Source organism: Branchiostoma lanceolatum, chromosome 13, assembly GCF_035083965.1.
Source record: "Branchiostoma lanceolatum isolate klBraLanc5 chromosome 13, klBraLanc5.hap2, whole genome shotgun sequence".
NCBI lineage: Eukaryota > Metazoa > Chordata > Leptocardii > Amphioxiformes > Branchiostomatidae > Branchiostoma > Branchiostoma lanceolatum.
This window is the reverse complement of record NC_089734.1, coordinates 17,954,307-17,976,634: the sequence shown is the minus strand read 5'-3', so window position 1 is coordinate 17,976,634 and position 22,328 is coordinate 17,954,307. Positions and strand designations below refer to the sequence as shown.

Genomic DNA, 22,328 nt, shown 5'->3' with positions numbered 1-22,328 from the left:
TTGCCTGCTAGGCAGCATGCAACATACTTATGCTCTTGCAGTCTCATGTATTTTATTCAGCGAAACGTCAGTTTAATAAATCTCTTGGTTGTTCCAAAAATAGTCTTTTTATTCATTGACTTACCAACCTGATGAAACTATTCCGTAATGTTTATTGCATTGGTGTGTATCTCCTTTTTGTATATCTAATGCAAATGTGGAATCACCCATGGTATCATAATTTTGACCCTGTTTTGAAACAACTCTTCGCCCAGATAAGGGTGGAGCGATTTCTTGCGGGTATCAGACTAGTGCAACAAAATATTATGTATTGGTACTAAACGGTAAAAGTAGTCCCATAGTCTTTTTGAGGCCGTAGGGGCAGTGGGTTGTGTCTAGGGCATTGTATTGGAAGAGGAAGCCAAATACTCTCCGTCCACCGCCTTTTAGCTCCCCAACCGTCAGGTACCCATTTTACACCCTTTCCCAAGGGCACAACATCGGTGACATATGACGAGATTCGATGCCAAGACCCCTGAATTCGTTTTTTTCTGGGCCAAACACCCTAGGCAGCCGTTAAGCAACGCGACACCGCAGTCTCGGATCTTGGCAACTATTATGACTTCAACAACACTGAACGCCCTGGCCTCAACATAAGTACGTCTTTAAACCACGTGCGTAGGCTTTGAATTGAAAGGCGTTGCTTGTTTAAGATTACGATCTTTTACAACGAGTTTACGTGCAATCGTTCAAAAAGACTGCACGGTGTTAATTGGTTTTGGCAATGCTGTGTACACTAACAAGTAGCTGCCGCGAGATATGTTTTCAAACTAGCACCACGACATTGATTGATTCAGATGTCAATAAACTTATCGTTATCTGCAGATAGGTATAGACCCCAAACAAAGCCCGAGCCTTTTTCCTGATAAGGTTGTCACGCACGATAAGATTTATGTGGCAGTTTAATGTTTAGTGTACCGCACTAAGAGCAGCCTGTGTTACTTATTGCCAAGGTCATCATATCCATGTGCTGTCATTTACACCATTCCACTAGGCCGGCGACCTCGCTGTGATCGCAACATGTTCACCCAACTTAAAATTTGGCCAAACGCTCAACGAATTTCACATATATAGATTGAAAAATATATATATGTTTACGCTTTTTGTGTTTTGTTGCCTTTTTGGTTGCCCCGTTGCTTGTATATGATGGATGGTGTTCCACTTGTAAAATCAATCGTTATACAGATTCAATGTAGGGCACAGCGAGCGCACAGCGTCATCTCCGTCAAGTGGAATGGGGGCGTTCTGGCCGCGCTCTCTCTGCGACCTCAAATTGGCCAGAGTGTAGTGTGAGCGCCGAGAGAGCGCCAACGTCGCCATGGGAGCGTGAAGTGAGCGAACAGCGAACGCCATGCACGCCGTCACCTCTGTGGCTGTCTGATCACGGTTCACCCTGTTTTTCTAGTCACCTACTCACTTTTAAAGGATGTCAACTTGAAAGTAGCGAAAACACTACTTTGATACCTAGTAAATACTGATGATAGACTTCATACAATGTAATAAGTTGACATGTACGTTGTATTTCTTAGTGAGGCTCAGAACTTATTTATCATTCATCTTACGGCATCTAAATGCATCTTTAATGACATTAAATGACGAACAAAGCAAAGAGTAACATTTCTGTCAACTTGTATAGCAAAAGAAACTAAATCAATGCCCAAGTATGGCGGGAAAATTGTACATTGAGATACAAAAAAGTGAAAAACATGTTCTTTTTTTGCCTTAACCTTTTATGTCACTTGACACGTTATCGCAGTATTAGATCTCTTTTCCTTGTTTGCCATACAAATGGTGTTGACCAGAGTGATGAAAAATAGCCGTAAACATGCCATGGACACCTGGCAAAGGCGTAAATGTTTCTATGACATCACTGATAGCGCTAGCGCCTGCTACAAGTACATTTCTGGATAGGGGTAATAGAAGCTAGAATATAGATAAATCAGGTTACAATAACAACAAAAAAGACTCAATATACTACGTTTTTTATTGGTTATTAAGTCAGTAGTTTTGACGTTAAACAAATATATTAGTCACGATTGAAAGACGAAAGAGAACGGCAGGATTCCTGTTTAGGATCATGATTTTTTCTTATGCTGATGTAATTGTATGCTTCGTTGTTCATGATCAGGATTTATGTCGGTTATTCCTATGATGTCATTATTTGATCTAGATAAGACCTGAGCCTTTCATGTGTAAATAACTACATTACCCAGCTTAGCGCAGACACGTAACTCAAATATTTGACAAGGAAACGATTTGATATAGACTGCCAATGTTTAAAGAAACATGCACCGGCTGCCAGGGAACAGCAGGTTATGACCTCCTCGGGCAGAAGCGCTGTCAAAACATCGTTGCATTGTTAAAGCATTTTATATTTTATACGTTTCTTTCATTAACGTAACCTCAAAAGTTGGGCGCAATGAGATACCTGTTGCGATGTGATTCACTGGTGTCTCTGTTCCTGTTGAAAGCGGGTGAGTGACTTTCTTATTAACGCATTAACGCTGACGTCGGACGGATATCCATGGGAGGGGGGCATGTACGATTTTAAACGACGTTTCTGCCTGTTTCAACGGTTAGTTCTCACAGTGTGAAAGTTGTCGGAACGCCAGCTTCTGTCTGCTAAGCATTGCCAACAAGGTGTGTGTTAAAGCGAGGGGATGGGGGGGGGGGGGGTCTAAGATAAAGATACTGATGGTATCAGACCCTTCGTACACTAGTAAACTGTAAATACTGACTCATGATACAAATCTATTGTCTGTTTCGACTGTTATCATTTTTCGCATTGGATGTCAATGTTCCTGCTGTTTCTCTCTTTCTTTCTTAATTTCGGGTATATAAAAAACAAACCCATAGGAACATGATACATATCTAAAAAGAGTTATAAGCTTAACACAAACACCAAAGGACATACAGACATAAATAATTAAAAATAATATGTCTGTATCCGCAGGTCTTTAGATTATATTTAGTGAGTACTAAAGCTGGGATACTGATTAGAATGTTCTGTGTCTAGTGTTCCAGTACCAGCCGGCCTCTTGTGACCCCCGTACGAACTACCAAGAGCTTAACCAGGCTCGCCGAAGCGCTGCGGCGGAGGTTGGGTCGGGAGGTAACCTCCTTTGTGACAACACGTTATCAAAAGGCTGGTACCGGTTCATCAGTTATGTTGGCGGTGAAATCCCTACAACCTGTGTGGAGCCGTACCACTGTGGGACCCAGGTTCCTATATGGATGAACGGAACCCTACCAACAGACAGTACTGTAGTCAACCGAACGGTTTGTCCTAATTACGGTGTACCGGGAAACTGTTGTTCTTTCCCGTGGAAAATCCAGGTCAAACGGTGTGTGGATACACAAGGGGTTTTCTACGTGTACGAGTTGGTGCCGCCGACTAGCTGTTCCCAGGCCTATTGTGCAGGTGAGATGGAATGATTATACATTTTACATATAAATAATTCTGATCGTCCGTTCTATAACGGGGAGGGCCCTAACGTAAAACGCTTTTTAATGGGTTTGATCGAACTCACGACACTCCATCGCTTGTTGTAAGAAAGTGGTTGGGTATTGAAAAAAAGTAATTTAAACACATCAATTTTGGAAAAGTAACGCATTCATACGGTTCATGAACCTGTCACACTTTGCTTTTAAAACCAGGATATGCTCCAAGACGCTATCATCATTATTATTGTATTCCATTTCTCCAGCAAACAAGAAAAGATTATATATCGTTTGAATACAAATGGCAGCTGTATGCATACACTTGGTTTGTTTCCCTTCTAATCAGCATAGCCAATGGCAACAAACAGGCGAAATTATGCATAATGGGATCTTCAAAAAGCCCGTCTTGTTAGGGAACGTCATATGTTATGGCCCCTCCCGTTACATACATCACTAAGGTCATGCCTGTAAAGTATTTTAGGGGCTTTATTGTTTTCACCTTCTATAACGCGTCACAGAATATTGGGTGATATCATAATTGCACTTTTTTATTTTATTTTTTATTGCATTTCACAAAATGAACACATAATACAAACGAGAGAAAATCAAAGTACAGGAAAATGAACATAAGCCAAGGATCCAAAACAATAAGTAAAGTTGGAAACAGAAATGGAATACTTGTAAATATAAGTAATATCCAATATGATAGTAATAACAGCCTCATCGGCAAATGAATATAACAAAATCAGTATCAACCAAAGATAACAAAATATTGAAATTGAACAGAACTAAAGTTGACAAATTAATATGAAAAGTCCATATCAACAGAATCATGAGAACATAAATGACACAATGAACTAACAGTGACTGAACAGTGGAGAGTACAAATGGCAAGAAAAACAATATCAACCAAAGATAACAGTTATTAAATTTGATAAAAATTTCAACAAATTCTAGACAATGTAAAAAAAATAACTGCACTTGTTAGTGCTTGTGACTCATGTGTAAATAATCAAACTAGCTATAAATACATAAATACAAAAAATGTTTTGATATTCGTGTTTTCTAGGCACGCTTCGACTTTGCCCAGATGGCGAGGTATACGACCAAAACGATGACACATGCCGAGGTGAGAATTTTATATTAAGTACACTGGGCTATGGTCTATGTAGTCTATGTATATCACATACATGAGACGTTGTGCTTTGTTCTATAATCAATTATGTCTAAGGTATGATTCCAACTTCAATCATGGTACGTCAAATGCATTGAGTATTAAGGAAGGTGCAACAAAACAAATGTCAAGTACTCTTAAGGCAATGTAGAAAAACCATACCGTAAATTACTTTCTCGGAGACGTGTGAAACCGTGTGGAGTCAGATTGAAACATTTTGTTTAACTCTATAACAAGATAAATTGTAAGATACAAATTATCGTTATCGGGTAAACAAAATAATCCATATACAACATTTACAGTAGTTATTTTTTTTATACATGTATTCTTACTTGCACAGTTAGATTTTTTGTGCAGCACAGGGTAAAATCCAAGCCGTTTGAAATAGATGTTTGGTCGAACAGAATGTCTTTTATACGTAACATATAACAACTCTGTCCCCATATTAGAGACCCGACATCCAGCACCTTGTAACTTTGAAGCGATAGGAACCTGCGAATGGCGCCAGGTGACGACTGATGACATCGACTGGATGACACAGACAGCTGGCAAGTCTGAAACGCCTAACCTACCTTCAGTCGACAGTACATTAGGGATTCGTAAGTATCTGTATCGACACTGCAATAGTATTTGATGAAGGCATTTTTGAAATTAAGCAAATTATTTTAAGCGAGCAATTCGCAGAATTTCTATCCAAAGGACAGTTTTGTCATTAGGCTAGTACTTAGACTATTTTTCCTGATTCTATAATCCCTTAACTTAAATTGACCATCATCATCATCATCATCATCATCATCATCATCATCATCATCATCATCATCATCATCATCATCATCATCATCATCATCATCATCATCATATACTGGTTTCTGCATCTGTAGTCATGGAGACACCCTGCAGCTGCATTCTGTCCTTCATATCTATTCACTGCTTCTTGCACCTTGCATGCAAGCTCCTGTAGTGTCCCTTCTGTTATGGGAGGGCCTTACCTTTTGCGCTGATTAGATTGACACAGTCCCTTCATTTGCGTTCTTTGTATGAACTTGTTCTGTTGGAACTTGAATTGAATATACATTTGGCTAAACAAAAACACATTCTTCCATCATACTAAACCATATCAACATTTGCAGTAGGTTCAAAAGAGTATATTTTCCCTACACAAAAGAATTGTAAAGCTGTCAAAAGTAAACTTTACATCGATTTCAGTTTATGAAGCATTGATTTGTTTTGAATCTTTTTAGGTGGTGGTCATTTTCTGTCAGTTGGTAGTGACGCCAGACTACAGCCTTTGGACACAGCCAGTATCGTCAGCCCAGTGATCGTTCCATCCGTATCGGGATCCTGCAATGTAAGTTCTACAAATATAATGAAAATGATTACACCCAATCATTAGACTTAGATATTTTAAAATCACATTCATAAGCAAAGACTTGAAGACGCCTTGCTACAATACAAGCACACACGGGCACTCGCAAACACACACAAACACAAACATACACAAGAGACCTGATATCATTTGGGAAAGAGATGAAACAAAACTTAACTGGTTATTCACGGATGGGCTATTTGAAATTGCTTCATACATTCAAAAGGTTTGGAGGGAACGTAAGCACTACATCTACTCATAACAAGACAGCAACAACAACAAAAATACTTCAATGGAATGATTTGATCCTATTTTGCTTCTAGTTTTGGCTTTGTTTGGTTTTGTCTCTACCCTGTCATATACTGTTTTGACTGTTATATACTGAGTTGATATACGTGTGTTACCTTCAACAACTTTTGACTTGAATTTAATTTATGTTCATTTACCACTTGCTTTCTTGAATTGACTTGAATCATTGTACCAGGTGTGTCCCTTTTTGTGTCTCCACTATATTATGCTCATATTATTTTGTTACTCAGTACTGCTATTATTATGATTTATTTCTGATTATCATTATTTACTACTGTACCTCTTCCATTACTCAAGTTTATGTATTCTTATGTATGGTGTCTTATAAGCCCGTATGGGCTGGGCGACTTTTGTCGCAGGACACGGAAATAATTCATTCATTCATTCATTCATTCATTCATTCATTCACGCATACAGCCATCCTCACTTTATTAACTTTCTATTTATTCCTGTAACTATCAAACCAAACTTTACCAATTCTTCAACATATAACCATAGCTGTTTCAATTGTTTCAATAACAGATCACGTTCCACTACTACTTACCCCAACAAGATGCAGGCAGCCTTGACGTGTTGACTCGCCTTTATAACACCGGGGTAGAAAGAACCGCCTGGCATTCAAATGAAACAACAGTTGGGTGGGAGGAGGCAACGGCTTCCTTCATGGAACGAGAAGCATTTGAGGTAGAAATGGAAAATATGTATATAAATAGACATATTCTTAAATTTCCTTTTTAAGTGTTTACATTGGTTTATTAAATAATCATTCATTATTTAATACTTTTTATTTTTGTGTGACATGCGCCTTCGCTTTGCAATCTTTGATGAAAATTGAACAGCTTTTCAGACAACATTCGCTCCTTCTTGACCGCGCTATGTTGTACTTTGATGAAAGCTGCCAAATCCATCGACAAATCTTTATTTGAAATGTAAGGTTCGTTCTCTTTTCTATCTGCCTTATGGAGTTCGGCTAATGAACAAATCCAATTATTACGTCACCCCAAAAAATGAACCTTGATCCGCTTGATATAGTTCATACAAGTATGAAGTCATTACAACGCCATCCTCCTCGCCTACATTCTCTGTCAGGTTATTATACAGGCTGTTGTTGGGAATGGAGAAGACTCTGTACTTGCCATCCATGACGTCTCGTTCTCTTGGGACTGTGTACGCGAAGGTAAGACAGCAAATATAACCTTCGATATTTCTACTAAGATGTGTAGAAGATGATGGGAAAACCTTGTGTATGGCACAAGTAGCAAAAGATTTAATTGAAGGAAAACTTGTGTTGAGCTGACAACTGTAGAGTGTAACATGACAAAATACACGTATCCTTTACTACATTTTCAGTCGACGGAAGCGTCCGACTAGTTGACGGTGCCAGGTTCGATGAAGGCCGTGTGGAGATCTACTACAACCACCGCTGGGGAACCATCTGTAACATCGGCTGGACCCAGACTAGCGCTGATGTGGTGTGTGCTCAACTGGGGTACAAGGAATCAGTCTGGACAGATTCGAGGTATGATTATGTGTTATGATTGACGCTAGAAGCAATCCGACGATGGTTGTTTTCATGTACGCAATGTGTCTTGAAGACTAAACAGAAGACAAGCGAATAATCGAGATACACTGATCGATGATAACGATTCTGCTACAACAGGTATCCTGCACCAGACGCAACACCTATATTACTGGATGACGTCACCTGTGACTCCCACAACAAGTCCAAAATCACCGAATGTCGCACGAAGCCCTGGGAGAACTGGAGCCCACTTTGTAACCATGCAAGGGATGTGTCTGTGAGATGTGTAGGTCAGTATTTCTTTTTCTCCTTTTTACAATGTGCTGTAAACAGTATGACCCACTACATCTGTCTGTCAATGGTAAAAACTGCAGAGGGGAATTGATAAAACTGTTTTTTTTTCATATCAGGTAACTGGCATCAGTGCAGACACAATGCATTTGTTTGCAGTAATGAGGCATGTTTACCGAGCAGTGCGCAGTGTGACTTCTTCGATGATTGCGGAGATGGTAGTGACGAGAGTGATTGCGGTGAGTAGAAAACGATCGCTGTGTGCACTGTTTGAAAACAAACAAACTCCTTACTCTTATTAATTCAATGTTCTTGATATTAGCGGTGTAAAAGCTTGATGATTTAGGTATGGATACATACTGTGATGATGATGTGTTTGTAACATATTTGGTCTGTATACACCAAACTCCAGCTGTCCTGGGCTGCCTATAAGCGCAATTAAATCAGGCTATGACATCATTACTAACTACCAAAGATTGGGCTGTATCCTGCCAGAACCGGTGCAATGGCCTAGTTACCTGTAGTAGAGTGTTCGCCTTGCGCACGGTAGGTCGTGATTTCGATCCCCGGCCGTGTCATTACAAAGGCTTTAAAAATGGTACATACTGCTTTCTCTGCTTAGCACTCAGCCTTTGGGAAGGAGTATGGTAGTTAAACACACACACCACTACCAGCAGATCAGCCCACTGCTGTAGTGACTTGCACAAATGTTTGTGGTCAGGGTCACTTTAACTGCCAGAACAGAATAAATTATTTATGATGCCATACCGATGGTCGTTGGACAAAGGGACATAAACCATGTGCTCAGATGTTTACTATGTCACCATCTTTTCTACAGGAGGCTTCCCAGGGAGATGTGACTTCCAGACCGGCTTGTGTAACTGGGTCCAACAGAAGGACGATGGTGCAGACTGGACCAGAGGACGTGCTGGGTCAGAGACAGGGGTTCCTCCTGCAGACCATAACGGAAATACAGGTAAATTGTGATATTAACATATGCATCGATAGAGTGTACCGGCCTATAGAAATCACCCACTGTAAAGCACTGTATTGGACTATTCTTGTTAAATATAACAGATCATGAATGAATTAATTAATGAAACTTCTGTTATAATGCAATGTTTGTGGAAAATAGTGTTATCAATGTGATGTTTCAAGATATACGATAATATGTACGTATAAGTGTAGTTATTATGAAAGCCACACAGCAATATCAAACCCATGTATAGTTCTAACTGTTCATTAACGCATATCAAACATTGTTTCTTTTCTTAATTGCAGATGGCTTCTTTATGTACATCTTGGGTACATGTCAGACAAATGCATTGTTGAAACTTCCTACCTATTTCGCTTCAAGTGGATCTAACTGTTCGGTATGGTCCTGCCTTAAATTCATATAATAGCATGAAGGTTGTTTTGTTGTCACTGCCAAGTTTAATTACACAACAGATTTTACTATCCTAATCTAAAATGTAGAAATAAGAAAAATAAAAAGGAGGCAATGTCGCAATTTGCACTCAACCAGAGTGAATTGATGAGAGTAAATTGATGTAGGCAGCATGCCTAGTGAGAGTTAACTGAAGAAAATTGAGACCGAAATTATCTATTTACCCCTATAACGGCTGTAATTGACATTAGCAAAAATGTTTTCAGATATCTTAGTATTAGAATATACATAGGTGGGCCCCTTCAATACAAAACGTTTAAGAGCACACGATGAATGCTATATAGCAAAACAAGACATTCAAAAATTTAACCCTTGTCCTGCTGAGCCCGACAGTTGTCGATTTGCACATGCTTGTTCCGTAGGCTAGCCCTGACAATTGTCGGGTTGAGGTTATTTCTAGAATGCGTACGTTGCACCCGCGCGGTTGTTGTAAAGCGAAGTAACTACAAATGGGCATTATCAAACTAGTACCCTTTGTTTCAAAGGTATCTGGACACTTAAGCAGTGGGGATGTATTTTGATCTAGAATGCACTAGGGCTAGGGTTTTATCAAATGTTTTATTAAAAGATTAGATTAAATTTCTCCGGTAGGATTTTACCACTATTTATCAAATAGTTTATTTATTCCCCCAACGTATTGTACTTGAATTAAAAGTATACTATGAAATTTCGTTACAATATCAACATGTATCTAATCTGAACGTTTTCAACCTCACTAAATGTAAACAATCGAGTTCTTTATCAATGTACTAATTTGTTGTATATGTCCCAAACTTCTAGTTGCTGTTCTACTACTTTTTGGACATGAACAATGCCAGCCTGACCGTTCATGTTGAAACAAAGACTGACAGAAAGGCTGTGTGGAACCAAAACGTGTCACAGGGCCAAGCTTGGCAAAGACAGATAGTGACTTTAGAAGAGGATGCACTGTTCCAGGTTTGTGAATTTCCTGTAATGCTAATCAAATCTAGGATTATTCAAACGTAGGAAGCCTGCAGAAAAAAACAAAAATACATGCCGGATTTATTCTTACCAAAGTTCATTTTCAATAGACCGATCCTGTCGAACACCATATCGAACGAATAGAAGACCCATAGAACCCCCTGTTCTATTCAGCTAACCTCCGTCAAATCAGCGTTGGCGGGGCAGAAATGGCTAGTGTAAAGCAGGGTACGTATATCTGGGACAGGTTTTCCACTGTATTGGTTGAATGTATACTCAGAACAAAAACGAATTTAAAAAGAAAATAGATCGGGCACTCAAGAAGAGGAAGCTTGTACCACATGCTGACTACTACAAAGTCCGCTAGTGCAGAGTTTCGTAACTTCAGTTACTGGTGTGTGAAACTTGTTAACTTGAAAGTGAACAGGGAAGTAAAATGATGCATTTTAATTCTTAGTTACTAAATATCATGCAGCTGTTATCCCTGCAGTCAATACAGTGGGAACCCTGTCACAGATATATGAACCCTGTTTTACACGTCCATCGGCTGCTTGTCAGAAACTGGGCGCTGATGCCCACCGACAAGGGAAAGCTATGCGGCGCATGCCGCTTTAACATTGACCGAAAACATTACGCTCCTACGTAACTACACCTACCCCCTCCTTAAACAACTCTACCCGGTGGATACAGCCTTTAACATAGAAGACATAGCATTCTTATTTGACCCGCTCTGAAAGGGTTTCCGTGCCACAAAAGCTAAACCGAAGTCAGTGGCATTATTTTCAACCTAGCCGCGGCGGCCATGTTTGGTCCGTCAAACCCTGTTTTTGACGGAGGTGTTCGAAATAGAACAGGGGGCGTGGCTTTGGGATCGGTCTATTGGTTGTTATTTACACTAACTTAATGGCTGCACAATAACAGATAAGGGCAGAGTATTTAAACATCGTTAACCCGAACAGCAAACAAATCAAAACGTATAATTAGAACAATTAAAATGATTTAGATAGCGGTTATAGATACCTATTTAATTTCCCATACATATGCTGCATTCTATAGATACACTGCTGTATCTTTAACGTAGATGTCGCAAAAGAGTTACAAGAAAACAGTCCTTTAAATCATGTACACTATGTTTTGTTTTAGGTCTCATTTGAAGGCATGGCCCACAGATCTTCCTCCGGCTCAATAGCGATCGACGATATCACCCTGACACCAGGATGTCTCACAGGTAAGTTTGCTGCAACAAACAGACAGGAGCAGTAGTTGTTTTCATGTATAAGGTGTTTTATTTGAATGATGTGTCTTGCCATTTATTGTACGCGATGTGTATCGACACTCACCATCCACAAATATAGTAGGATACTCTCTTTTAGATAGTTTTGTACCAGGTTTGGTGTTTTTGTACTAAATGAGATGATACGACATGTCTAATTAACAAGCTGCCATCTTGCCTATAAATAACGTCTGAAGGCTGAGTACCTTTTCTCACCCTAATTTGCCGTGTAGTTCAGATGCAGAACAAAAGAAAGTGTCTAGATGCTAATTTAACGATTTAAAAAAGAATACATTGTAAGTTATAGTTGATTATATGTTTATGTTTAGGTGACCCTGTATCCCCTCCTGCTGGTTTGTCATCTGGAGCTATAATTGCCATCGCAGTATCCACAACAATAGTCGTCATGGGAGTCATCATCGCTTCTGTCCTTGTAATTAAATTCAAAACAGCGAAACATCACAGGTAAGTTTGATAAGATCCCCAAAAAATGACAACAATGTTACTAACAAACTACATTGCCGATATCGATACAAATATTTGTCAATCTCAGAAAAAAGACCTTCAATAATTTTTGCATGACAAAATAATAATCTATGATATTCTACAACATGCACTTTAAATGTTTGAATTTCTAGTAATTCGCAATTTTGTATTATTCATTACAGAAGACCATCTCCAGGCGTCCAAACTTGACAGGACTGATGCCAACACAATCAGTAACGATAAGCATTATCCGCTTAACATTAAAAATGTCCCGCAGATATGATTAAGAAAACGAAAATGTTTTCAGTATTGTTGCAGCTATCCCTTTCAGCTAATGCGTATTTTGCCTCATTATTGTATATAAATCTAACTATATATTAAAGAAAATATTATGTTACAAAGACCTGAAATGTGTGTTTCATTTTATCTAGATTGTTAAAACAGCTAAACGTTCTTTCAGCTCTTTTTAGTATGGCCATGAGCTTATTAAGCTTAAATTTAAAATTAGAATCAGAAAGCTTCATTGCAGACAATCACGTGAGAAACACTACGTCTCTGTTATTTCTTTATACAATAATTCATTCTATGGTGATTTCGTGTACAGTTGTGTCCACTTTCAAACCTTATTTCACTTGGACAGCGCTTTCACCGCGCTCTCTCGGGATTTTGGCCAGATCGCCGTGAGAGCGCCGACAGCGCGGCGAGAGCGCCATTGAGAGCGCCGACAGCGCGGCGAGAGCGCCGTCAGAGCGCCGACAGCGCGGCGAGAGCGCCATGCGCGCCGTCACCTCGGCGATGGTTTTGAACATGCTCAAAACCTTCGCCGTGAGAGCGCCGAGGATGGCGATCAAAAAACGAGTGCGGAGCGAGCGCGGTGAGCGCCGTGAGAGCGCCGTGAGAGCGCCCAAGGTGGGATCAAAGGACCGCAGCCAGCGCTCAATGATCGCAGCGAGCGCTCCAAAAGGATTGAATGTTCTTATGACTGTAGTTCAAACAAATTTCATTCTTGAAGAGGTGTATCTTGAATTTCTGGGAATTTTGTGGTAAAATCATAGTAATACAAATTGACGAATAACTACAAGTACTTGCTTCAATTCAAATTAAATTCCCTCCAAGTTTTATTGTCAGTGGTTCAAAATGTGTTTCAAAATTCTGTGATTTACGTTTCTGTTATAACGTATGAATGATACAATATATATTTATTGCAAACTGTTAACATGACAAACAACACAGAAAAAAACAAGTTGAACATACACATATTACTTAAGACACACACTGAGCGACCGTGCAGCGACCAAAATTGAATCTGCTTTCCCTTGATTGTATCATTCAAATATGATGCAAGAGATAAAGGTAGGACTGAGAAGACAACAAAGCACACAGAACGTTACAAAAATTCGTTCTTTATCTCTGGAATTCGTTGAGTGATCTGTGAAATCTTTTTGTCATTCATAAAAAGTTGCTGACATTTGACATTTTGGTCACGCTGAGAGCGCGCAAGGGTCGCCGTAGATATTCCACTTGAGCACGTGTTCCATGAGTTCGGCGGCGCTCTCACGGCGCTCTGGACAATTTTACGCCGCCGTGAGAGCGCGGCGAGAGCGCCGTCCAAGTGGAATGGGGGAATAAATGATCGGCAAAATATGTACAGTAGCAAAGATGCCTCCAAACATGCCACGACTGACACATGGTACCAACCAGGCCCGATAAATCAGGTTAAACACTGTTGCAGTACCATCTGCTATGAATAGAGGTCGCTTTTTATCCAAGCAACCGAAGGTATTCTGAACAAAAACATCTAAAGCCCCCCTTTCACTGGCCTCGTGGCACACTGGCGGCATCGCAGCGGCCGATCGAATTAACAAAGCACTCTACGAATTTCGTCGACCAAAAAAAAAACAAATATTTTCAAGCTTTGTGTGTTTTGTTGTCTTTCTGGTCATACCTGTACGTTTTAAATGATATGCCCATTATAAAATCAAAGGTAACACAAATCCAGTTTAGGACGCAGCGACGCCACCGAGGGGCCGCGGGTTTAGTGAGAGGGGGGCTTAAATCAGGTAAAAGAGCCAATCAAATTCCATCAGAATTAAAAGGTCGCGTAAACGTTTTTACAAACTTTGTTCTAACGTTGCTAACATTCTATAGTGGCAAAAAAATGTATCAAGTCCCTCTCACAACATATGCCAGTTACTCTTTAAATTTATATATTTCTTCGCAAACTTGACCCTTTCTTCAGACAAACAAAGGCATAACATATGCTCTAAAATGAAATTTAGTTGGGCCAGTTTTTGTTATACTTGGTGTTACCTCACCTGTCAGAAGGAAAGTTATGACAATATGATGAAATTTTGAAAAAAAAATATTCTCATGACGTTACAAAGTCATAAAAGAATATCTAAATTACCCCAAAACAAGCCTTTCTCGTTTTGATTGACGCAAAAGAAAAACGAAATCTGCGAGTGGAAGCGGTTCTGTTAGCGAGATTCGGCGAATTTTTTCAGGGTTAAAAGTCTGTCAAATAAGGCTCTTCTTGAGGATATGATTTTAAACTCCGTTCGTGTGTTTGTATTGATGTGTGTCCGCAGATATGTGAATAATGTAGAGTGGCCAGCAGGATTGAGAATTGTTGTTTTTAACATGAATGACCTTTAACATAACGCCCATATCCTTTACTTATCCACCTCAAGGATTTCGCAAATTTGCCCCAGAAATACTTTTTAATGATTTATCTAATTTTACATGCACCATGAGTAGAGCCTCCCTCACTATCATGTCACGCCAAAATGTACATGTTGTTGTTTTGCTGACAAGTATAACATTTGTCCCAAAAGCGTTGGCCTGGCTATTCTATACCGTTACAGGACCCGATTCCCCCCCCCCCCCCCCTAGCCTCCGATGCAGACTCCTCCCGGCTGTTTTCTTTTTCAAGTTACAGTTTTTATACTATAACATTTTTTTTCTTATTGCTGGCCGGGGATAAGAAAAAGAAATTGTAATAGTATAAAAACTGTAACTTAACGGGAGGAGTCTGCATCGGAGGCTACCCCCCACCCGGGCCCCCCGTGCGGACTCTCCGAACATGAATTTTCAAATTTGCTTGCTGCACTTCAGCTGTGTCACTAGAAAGATCAAATTTTGTTTCTTTTGAATGTCACCACCACATGTGTATTTCAGGCTCTCTTGCTATCAAAGCCCAAAGAACCCCTATTACAATACGGCACAGGCAGAAAAGTTGTTTTCTATCAGTCCGTTTTTGTCAGCCTGGGCAGCCCTGCACAGAAAGGTCATACTTGGACATCCTACAAATAAACTAGAAAAGCAAGTAATAGATATGCGCAATTGTTTGCAGGCTAAAAGTCCGCTAGTTTGGGCAGATATGAGACAGCATCATGATTAGTTGATTGTCCACCATCCTTTGATCTGGGTGGACGCTGTCCTCGCCCGGCTGACACACGCTCATGTCCCACGTGTCCAACACGACCACGTCTGGATCCGCCCGGAACATCTTTCGTATCACCTCCGTGATCTGGTAAGCCAGCCAGTCGCTGCCTAGCAGATAGAACGCCAAGTTCCTGCCCTCGTGTTCTCGCGTTGTTCCAGTTCTCACGAAAACTCTCGTGCTGGGATGCCTGTGTTTGAGACGGTGTATGGCGTCGTGTATGGCGTACAGCCGTGACCGGAACATGTCCAGCGGCTCGGCCGTAAAGTGAGCCCACAGACCGAGAACGATTACCGTATCCGAGCCTCCCTGCATGGCGTCCAGCACGTCGGAAGTATACCTCAGGTCGGAGAAGGTAACCCAAGCTCCAACTTGTACGGGGAAGCTGTGGAACCGGTAACGAACAGAGGTGTTCCAATAGCTGTTGTTACCACTCTTCAGAACTGTAGAAAAACATGTACAACCAAGTTACCATGTAACTCCTTCAAAATGACATAATTCCGGCTGCAATGAGGTATAGCTCTGGAGGTATAGCATAATCCATGGTGCCAAAAATTATTCTTTGATAAAACAAAGCTTATTCAATTATAGACAATATCTCGAGGGCATGTAAGCTATTCGAAAGACCATGCAGTACTGTTGATCGCTGTCTAGCTTTTGTGGGATACATTAAAAGAGATACAGTACATTAATGATTGACTTGCAAGACTGTAGGCATGTATTCAAAACTAATGCGTATTGTAGAATATCAGCGAAGCAGGTAGAATTGGACAAAAATCAAACACATACTGGGGATGTATTTTGTTAATCATTTTTCACGTGATATACAAGTAAGTTGTGCTGAAAAACCTGGCAAATCTGCGGAGCTCTCATTGGTGTACAACGGCACTAATGTCTCTAACCGTAGGTACCACTGTCTAACAGTAGAGTCACCTTGAAAACGGGGAAAATATCTTCATCTAGTTTAAACATTCCGAAAGCTAGTTTCGCTTTGGACTAAACAAGAATGGATCGAGTGAATGAATGAATCAATGATGGCATGAATGAGAAACACAATTCATTTGTTATTTTAGTTTTATCATAGGTTGGAGAAATATTCGAGTTCTTTTACGTACCTTGCATGTACACGGTCTTGTTAGCCAGGCACCGTCGGATGGCCTCCTTAGTGAATATCCGGACGTTGCAGACCGCTGATTTCCAGACCTTGCCTGACCAATGTCCCAGAGCTGCAGACTTGTCCCAGGTACACGCTTGTAGATGTTGAGGGGTGCGCAGTTCTGGCGGAAGGACACGTATTGGTGCCTGATGGTCTTCTTTAAGTTCTTCCTCTACATATGGCCTGCGTGGCGTGCAAAAAGGAAATGTGTTGTTGAAACTCTTTGTTATGGGCGCGGCATAGCCTAGGTACCATCTTAGCACTTTACCGGGGCTACAAGACTATTAGAGTACGGGCGACTATTACAATTTGCCTTGTGTACATTTTTGAAACTACGAAAAATGACTATTGCGTAGGCATATATGCCTTATGAATATAGTTCTTGTGCGTTCCTTGTCAAACTACTAGACATGCCCTTTTGTCGTGGCAAAGTACCAAGGTTTCGTTAGTCTGTGACTTTATATGTAAACATCGACTTACAAATCGGTTGGTATTATAACAGTTTATTTGAGCACTAACTTTTGGAAAAGCTTCCTTTCCTTTAGAGACACAAGAGCCAGTGCCTTGTTCTTGGTCTTGTCCCAGTCCCACCAGCATTTAGAAATAGTGGCACACGGAATTTCTCTCGGTCTCTCACAAATCCAGGTTCCGTTGGCCTCTAGATTTGAGAAATCGCACTGTTGGTGAGGTGGCAGGCTAGTATTGGCAGAACTAAAGCATTGTCGTGTCTCCGTGGTGTTTGCTGCCACGTCTAGGAAAGCGCAGAAGAAGACTCGTTTGTTCGGAACTTCTCGCACTCTCCGAAGAACCTTCACCGCCTCGCTTGGATGGACGAGCTGGATCCGGACCTGGTATAAGCGATGCAGGGTAAAATAAGTTGGAGGACAGCAGGGAAGAAAGTGGAAGACAAAAACAGATCATTTATTGCGCCAAAGATAGTTAGTCAAGCAACTGGATAAAAATCTGAAGCACACAAAAAAATTTATCCAGTTGCTTGACTAATTTTTTGGGCATATCTTACTACCTGGATGTCAAACCTTCATCAACAGATCATCTGTTGCTTTAAGTTGATTACATCAAGGTTAGTAATGAGTCAGTGGCAGACTGTAAGAAAGGAATCCATATCCATAAAATTATAGAGGGTGAAGCGATAAATAACGCAGAGAAAAATAGAGAACGACGAAATATGTATAGACAGTTTACGCAAAATCGTAAGACGACCCTTCGTCCCCCCACACACTATTGGTCTGTTCCAAGGAAACATTTCCCCCTACTCACCGAAACGTTCCCTACCCAGTAGAGCGGGAATATCACGGTGTAAGTACCGTTAGCATGGTCCGTCACACTGCCAGCACTACTGACTCGTGGCCAGCGGTCATTGCTGAGTCTGGCACGGAGAAAGTCTCCTCCGTACGTCTTCGGCCTTCCTTTATTGTCTCTGGCCACCGCTTTCACGGCAAGAGCGTCTCCTTGATGGTACAAGTGGTCTCTGTTTAAGACGACAATCTTCGTGTATTTGGGCACGTAACTTGCTCCAGAGTGCAAGTTTGAACTGGTTTCGGAGTTCTCCGACCAGTTGGCTGGTGCAAAGTCTGGAACAGTTATAACAATAACAACAATAAAAGAATACATCCAAAGCTTCTCGAGATATGCTCTCTCTCTCTCTCTCTCTCTCTCTCTCTCTCTCTCTCTCTCTCTCTCACTCTCACTCACACACACACACACACACACACGTACACACACACACGTGCACACACACGCAAACGGCACATAAAACATAACCTTCTTGGCCAAGGCAAAATACGAATACTGTAATAGTGTCAAAGTTTCTTCTGAGTTCATCGGTCTTTATATCAATCTGATGATAGTTTTATTCTTTCTTGAATACCAAAGTTTATCATAGCTGACCCACTAGTTTCAGTCACGTGACGGTTTTTCAGTTCTAAAGAATTCTGGCTCAGCATGTATTCTGTCATTACATCTAACGATATTACTTGTGTTTGTCTGAAGCAACATAAATCAACATACCGTGATATAAATCAGCATGACAGCAGTTAAAACGGTAAAAACTGTATACATCCGGGCACTGGACATGCCCATCACTGCGAAACACACAATGTCCTGCAGCTGGGGATGTCTGTGCAAAACGATTTCATCACTTAGTGTACAATCAACCATGTGGTGTTATGGTAAGGGTTGTTGACTTAGAATCTAAAGGATCTGGGTTTGGAGCAAAAATGTTGTACTCTTCAAAAGGCACTTTACACATATTTCCTCCCCCGACTCAAGTGAAAACGAGTACCTAGCTTCGGCTAAAAACTTGGGAGTTTTAGGCCCCGTCGTTTAGGAGAGCCACACCTCGAGCACGGTTATAAAAGATCCCAACACAAAATATCGAGAAGAGGGGGGGGGGGGGTCCACCCTGGTGTGAGGGGATCAAACCTATCAATATGGTCTTACGTAACTTGTATTTGGCACAAGCATGGCACAGGACAGACCCAGATAGAGGGAAGAAGTCATGGCCTTATGTCTCAGAAGGGACGAAGAGATAAAGCAAGTAAGTATCAACTTGTATCTAACTAACTGGTGTGTTACTCATAAGGCCGGTTTACAGGTTATGCGAAACAAACAAACAAACAAACAAACAAGTAAACAATCATCTCTGTTGTCACTCGTTTCTCAGAAGACGCACTGTAAAATATCTCTGCTTTGACGGTCCAGTATGCTCTTTGCACACAAACTCTAAAGCTGGAAACTTTATACTTGAAGTGGGCATTTATTATATGTTCCTAAATATATATTCTAGTTTTGTTTCCAATGGAGGGACTGACTTGCACCCATCCCTTTGAAATATTTACCAAACGTTTTCTTTGACATTTTTTTTTCTCACTTTTTATTATTTGGTTACACTTTTAGGGTGCAAACACATTTTTCTTTGCGACGCCATTTTGATTCTTTGATGACTATATGAAGAAATTATCTACAAGCTTTGTAAAAGAAAATTAAGATTAATTCCATTACAATAAGCTCGGCAAATACTTATATGAGAACCCGTACAGCTGTGTAATGTGTACTTATTGCTCCACCTAAGAACAACTCGACTGCTATTTGTAGAGTATCATTTTGTTTGAACGCCACCCCAAGGTTACAGGTTACATTGATAAGACTAAAATAGCCCATTTGCTTCCTAAGTCAGAAAATTAATTCCTTGCTTTGCCCCATTTGGACCCGACAGGTTTTGATGCACTGAAACCGAGAAGGGCCCCTTCTCTTTTCGATAAGGGTGGTTGGGTATTTTACATTCTCGAGGTGTGACTCTTCTTAATATTAAACACAGAACCTCCATGTAACGAGGGACGTCCCTGCCCGAAGCTAGGTACTTACTTGATGAAGTGAGGAAAGTCGTGTAAAGTGCCTTACTCAAGGGCACAACGCCGGGGTATGTCGATGGGATTCGAACCTAGGATCTCTCTCTCTCTCTTAAGGGTCAAACTTCCTACCTCAACGCCCCGCGACGTTGTGGGCTCTAAACTTAACTTCAGTGATTAAAGTATTGCGTCTGAGGCTTTTCTCCAGGAAAATTTCTATGTTTAGGAGGGCGACAATTATCCCAGGTGCCATCCTGGTCAAGTCAGTTTACGTCACATTAGAGCGAGTGTATGTATCGCGGTGTACTTCTACGTAAAAGCTGGTAATTTCATTTTTTGAATTTCAGGTACAGTAAACAAAATGCTCAAGCACTTCAGAACTGCGGGCGGTAGCATTTGAACTCCGGACTTTGTGACCCACTAGTAGGATTTGGAACTTTAAGGCTACCATGGGTGTACAAGTTGTCAAATGTAACAAATTTTCCAAAACCCTCTTAACCCTATCCAGACTGGGCTTTTTTGGTATATCTGGGACTGGGGGGGGGGGGCTGATTCGGCCCCCCTCATAATTTCCGAACGGTATGATGTATCATCACCAAATTTGTAGGGAGTGATATTCACGTCAAGTTTTATAGTTCCTGTAATTTTGGTGACGTTATGACATAATATGACGTAATTATGATGTCTGCGATGTGATTTTATTGGCTAAATAGGGAATTCCCGTAATATCTAAAGGTATTAAACAAAATGGTTTGTAATATTCATTTTAAGGTATGCAAAGACATATAACGTCAATGGTAGGTACGTTAACGCCAAATGACGTCATAGAATGGCGTCATGTGTTGTTAGCGATCCCTTGGGATCCGCCATCTTGAATCGGCCATTTTGAAATTTTTAAAAATCCTTTTTTTCCACTTATGACCACAAAGGACGCTGAAAATAGACTAAATACGTTAATCTTCATGATTCTGATAATGAAAAATGTCAGTTATTTACGATTTTAAGGGCGAAAAAGCCTGCTGATACCTGAAATTGTGATATAGTCCGCCATCTTGGATTTTGGCTGATTACGTCATCAAATTAGCATAAATTATGAATATTAAATCAGCAAAGTTACAATCCATTACATGTTATGTTATACATGAAGGAAAACTAGTGTAGTTGTGCAAGAAAACCCGAGAAACATCATTGTTTTCAAAATATTAATGATTTTTGCATAAAATGCCAGTCAGAAACCCGTTGCCATAGCAACATGAAAAAATGATAAACTTAAACCTTTATTTTAAAATTGTTGCCAACTAAATTTTAGGAAAAGTCACCAAGTTTGGTTGTCGTAGCATACATCGTTCGGCAGTACTACGATGTCAAAGTTGGCGCGGGCACTTTTAGCCCCCCCCCCGTCTGGATAGGATTAACATTAAAAAATAGGTTGCAACAAAACTTTGCATCCTGCAACAAAACATTGCATCCCTCTCGTGATCGGACAGAATGTACGGACAATTACGAGGGAAATTGTGTATGCCAGCAACCTTAACCTTGAACACCTAATATGTGCTCCTTTACAAGCTTTACCTTTATGCAATAATGATGGAATTAAGATGTTTACGTACAAGTTGTTTTGGTACTGCTTACGCGTGAAAATTGGTTGGATAAAGTTCTTACCTCAAGCAGAAATGAACGATGTCAGAGAAGTTCTCCGTTCTCAGAAGCCAGCTCAGGACGCCTCGCTATCTTGTTCCAAAAATTACATTTATTTTTGTATGTTTGCATATTAGCGATTCAGTATTAGCGTACTTTAGCGTAACACAACAGCTTCATGGCGACAGCGCCTCGCTATCATTCATGCAATGAGCTTACCACACACAGCCCCGTGAAAGTTCACCTTATACTACCGCTGTTATGGTACCATGGCTTATGTGTACACTATGCTTGATTACTCGTATATATAAACCACTTGTGTTATTATGTACACAAAAGCTTCTGCACCCTATCAAACAAATGCCGGTACCGTAGACCCTTGACCCTAGAATGGGTACGGTTAATTGTGCTGTGAAGTTTGCATTTGTATATAC

General features: G+C 40.5%; 2 protein-coding genes and 1 long non-coding RNA gene across 3 annotated transcripts; 2 read left to right on the top strand and 1 right to left on the bottom strand.

Moving 5' to 3' along the window:
• Nucleotides 1-2,362: 2,362 nt before the first annotated feature.
• Nucleotides 2,363-10,609, top strand: LOC136447602 (MAM and LDL-receptor class A domain-containing protein 1-like). The gene is made up of 13 exons (XM_066446611.1): nt 2,363-2,513; nt 3,056-3,460; nt 4,550-4,609; nt 5,104-5,253; nt 5,896-6,002; nt 6,852-7,013; nt 7,419-7,506; nt 7,680-7,848; nt 7,990-8,141; nt 8,262-8,381; nt 8,981-9,118; nt 9,424-9,515; nt 10,370-10,609. Exons 1-13 carry the CDS (start codon nt 2,459-2,461, stop codon nt 10,574-10,576), a joined length of 1,905 nt encoding a protein of 634 aa, XP_066302708.1. The 5' UTR covers nt 2,363-2,458; the 3' UTR covers nt 10,577-10,609.
• A 1,064-nt stretch (nt 10,610-11,673) lies between these two features.
• On the top strand, nt 11,674-12,694 carry LOC136446692 (uncharacterized). The gene is made up of 3 exons (XR_010757638.1): nt 11,674-11,759; nt 12,134-12,269; nt 12,473-12,694. It is a non-coding gene; the product is annotated as an uncharacterized lncRNA (long non-coding RNA).
• Nucleotides 12,695-15,654: 2,960 nt separating this feature from the next.
• LOC136447753 (NXPE family member 3-like) lies at nt 15,655-21,307 on the bottom strand. Its single transcript, XM_066446796.1, has 5 exons — nt 21,283-21,307; nt 18,167-18,480; nt 17,408-17,736; nt 16,848-17,071; nt 15,655-16,175 (listed from the first exon to the last, which is right to left on the bottom strand). The coding sequence occupies exons 1-5, from the start codon at nt 21,305-21,307 to the stop codon at nt 15,655-15,657; spliced, it is 1,413 nt and encodes a 470-aa protein (XP_066302893.1).
• Nucleotides 21,308-22,328: the final 1,021 nt, after the last annotated feature.

What these genes read in the sequence shown, in the direction of transcription:
- LOC136447602 (XM_066446611.1), top strand. Translation starts at nt 2,459, where the DNA reads ATGAGATACCTGTTGCGATGTGATTCACTGGTGTCTCTGTTCCTGTTG. An exon ending in TCTGTTCCTGTTGAAAGCGG is followed by an intron (nt 2,514 to 3,055) that starts GTGAGTGACTTT and finishes TTCTGTGTCTAG; the next exon opens with TGTTCCAGTACCAGCCGGCC. An exon ending in CGACAGTACATTAGGGATTC is followed by an intron (nt 5,254 to 5,895) that starts GTAAGTATCTGT and finishes GAATCTTTTTAG; the next exon opens with GTGGTGGTCATTTTCTGTCA.
- LOC136447753 (XM_066446796.1), bottom strand. Translation starts at nt 21,307, where the DNA reads ATGGCGGACTATATCACAATTTCAG. An exon ending in GGACTATATCACAATTTCAG is followed by an intron (nt 18,481 to 21,282) that starts GTATCAGCAGGC and finishes TAACTGTTCCAG; the next exon opens with ACTTTGCACCAGCCAACTGG. An exon ending in GAAAGGAAGCTTTTCCAAAA is followed by an intron (nt 17,072 to 17,407) that starts GTTAGTGCTCAA and finishes CACGCCACGCAG; the next exon opens with GCCATATGTAGAGGAAGAAC.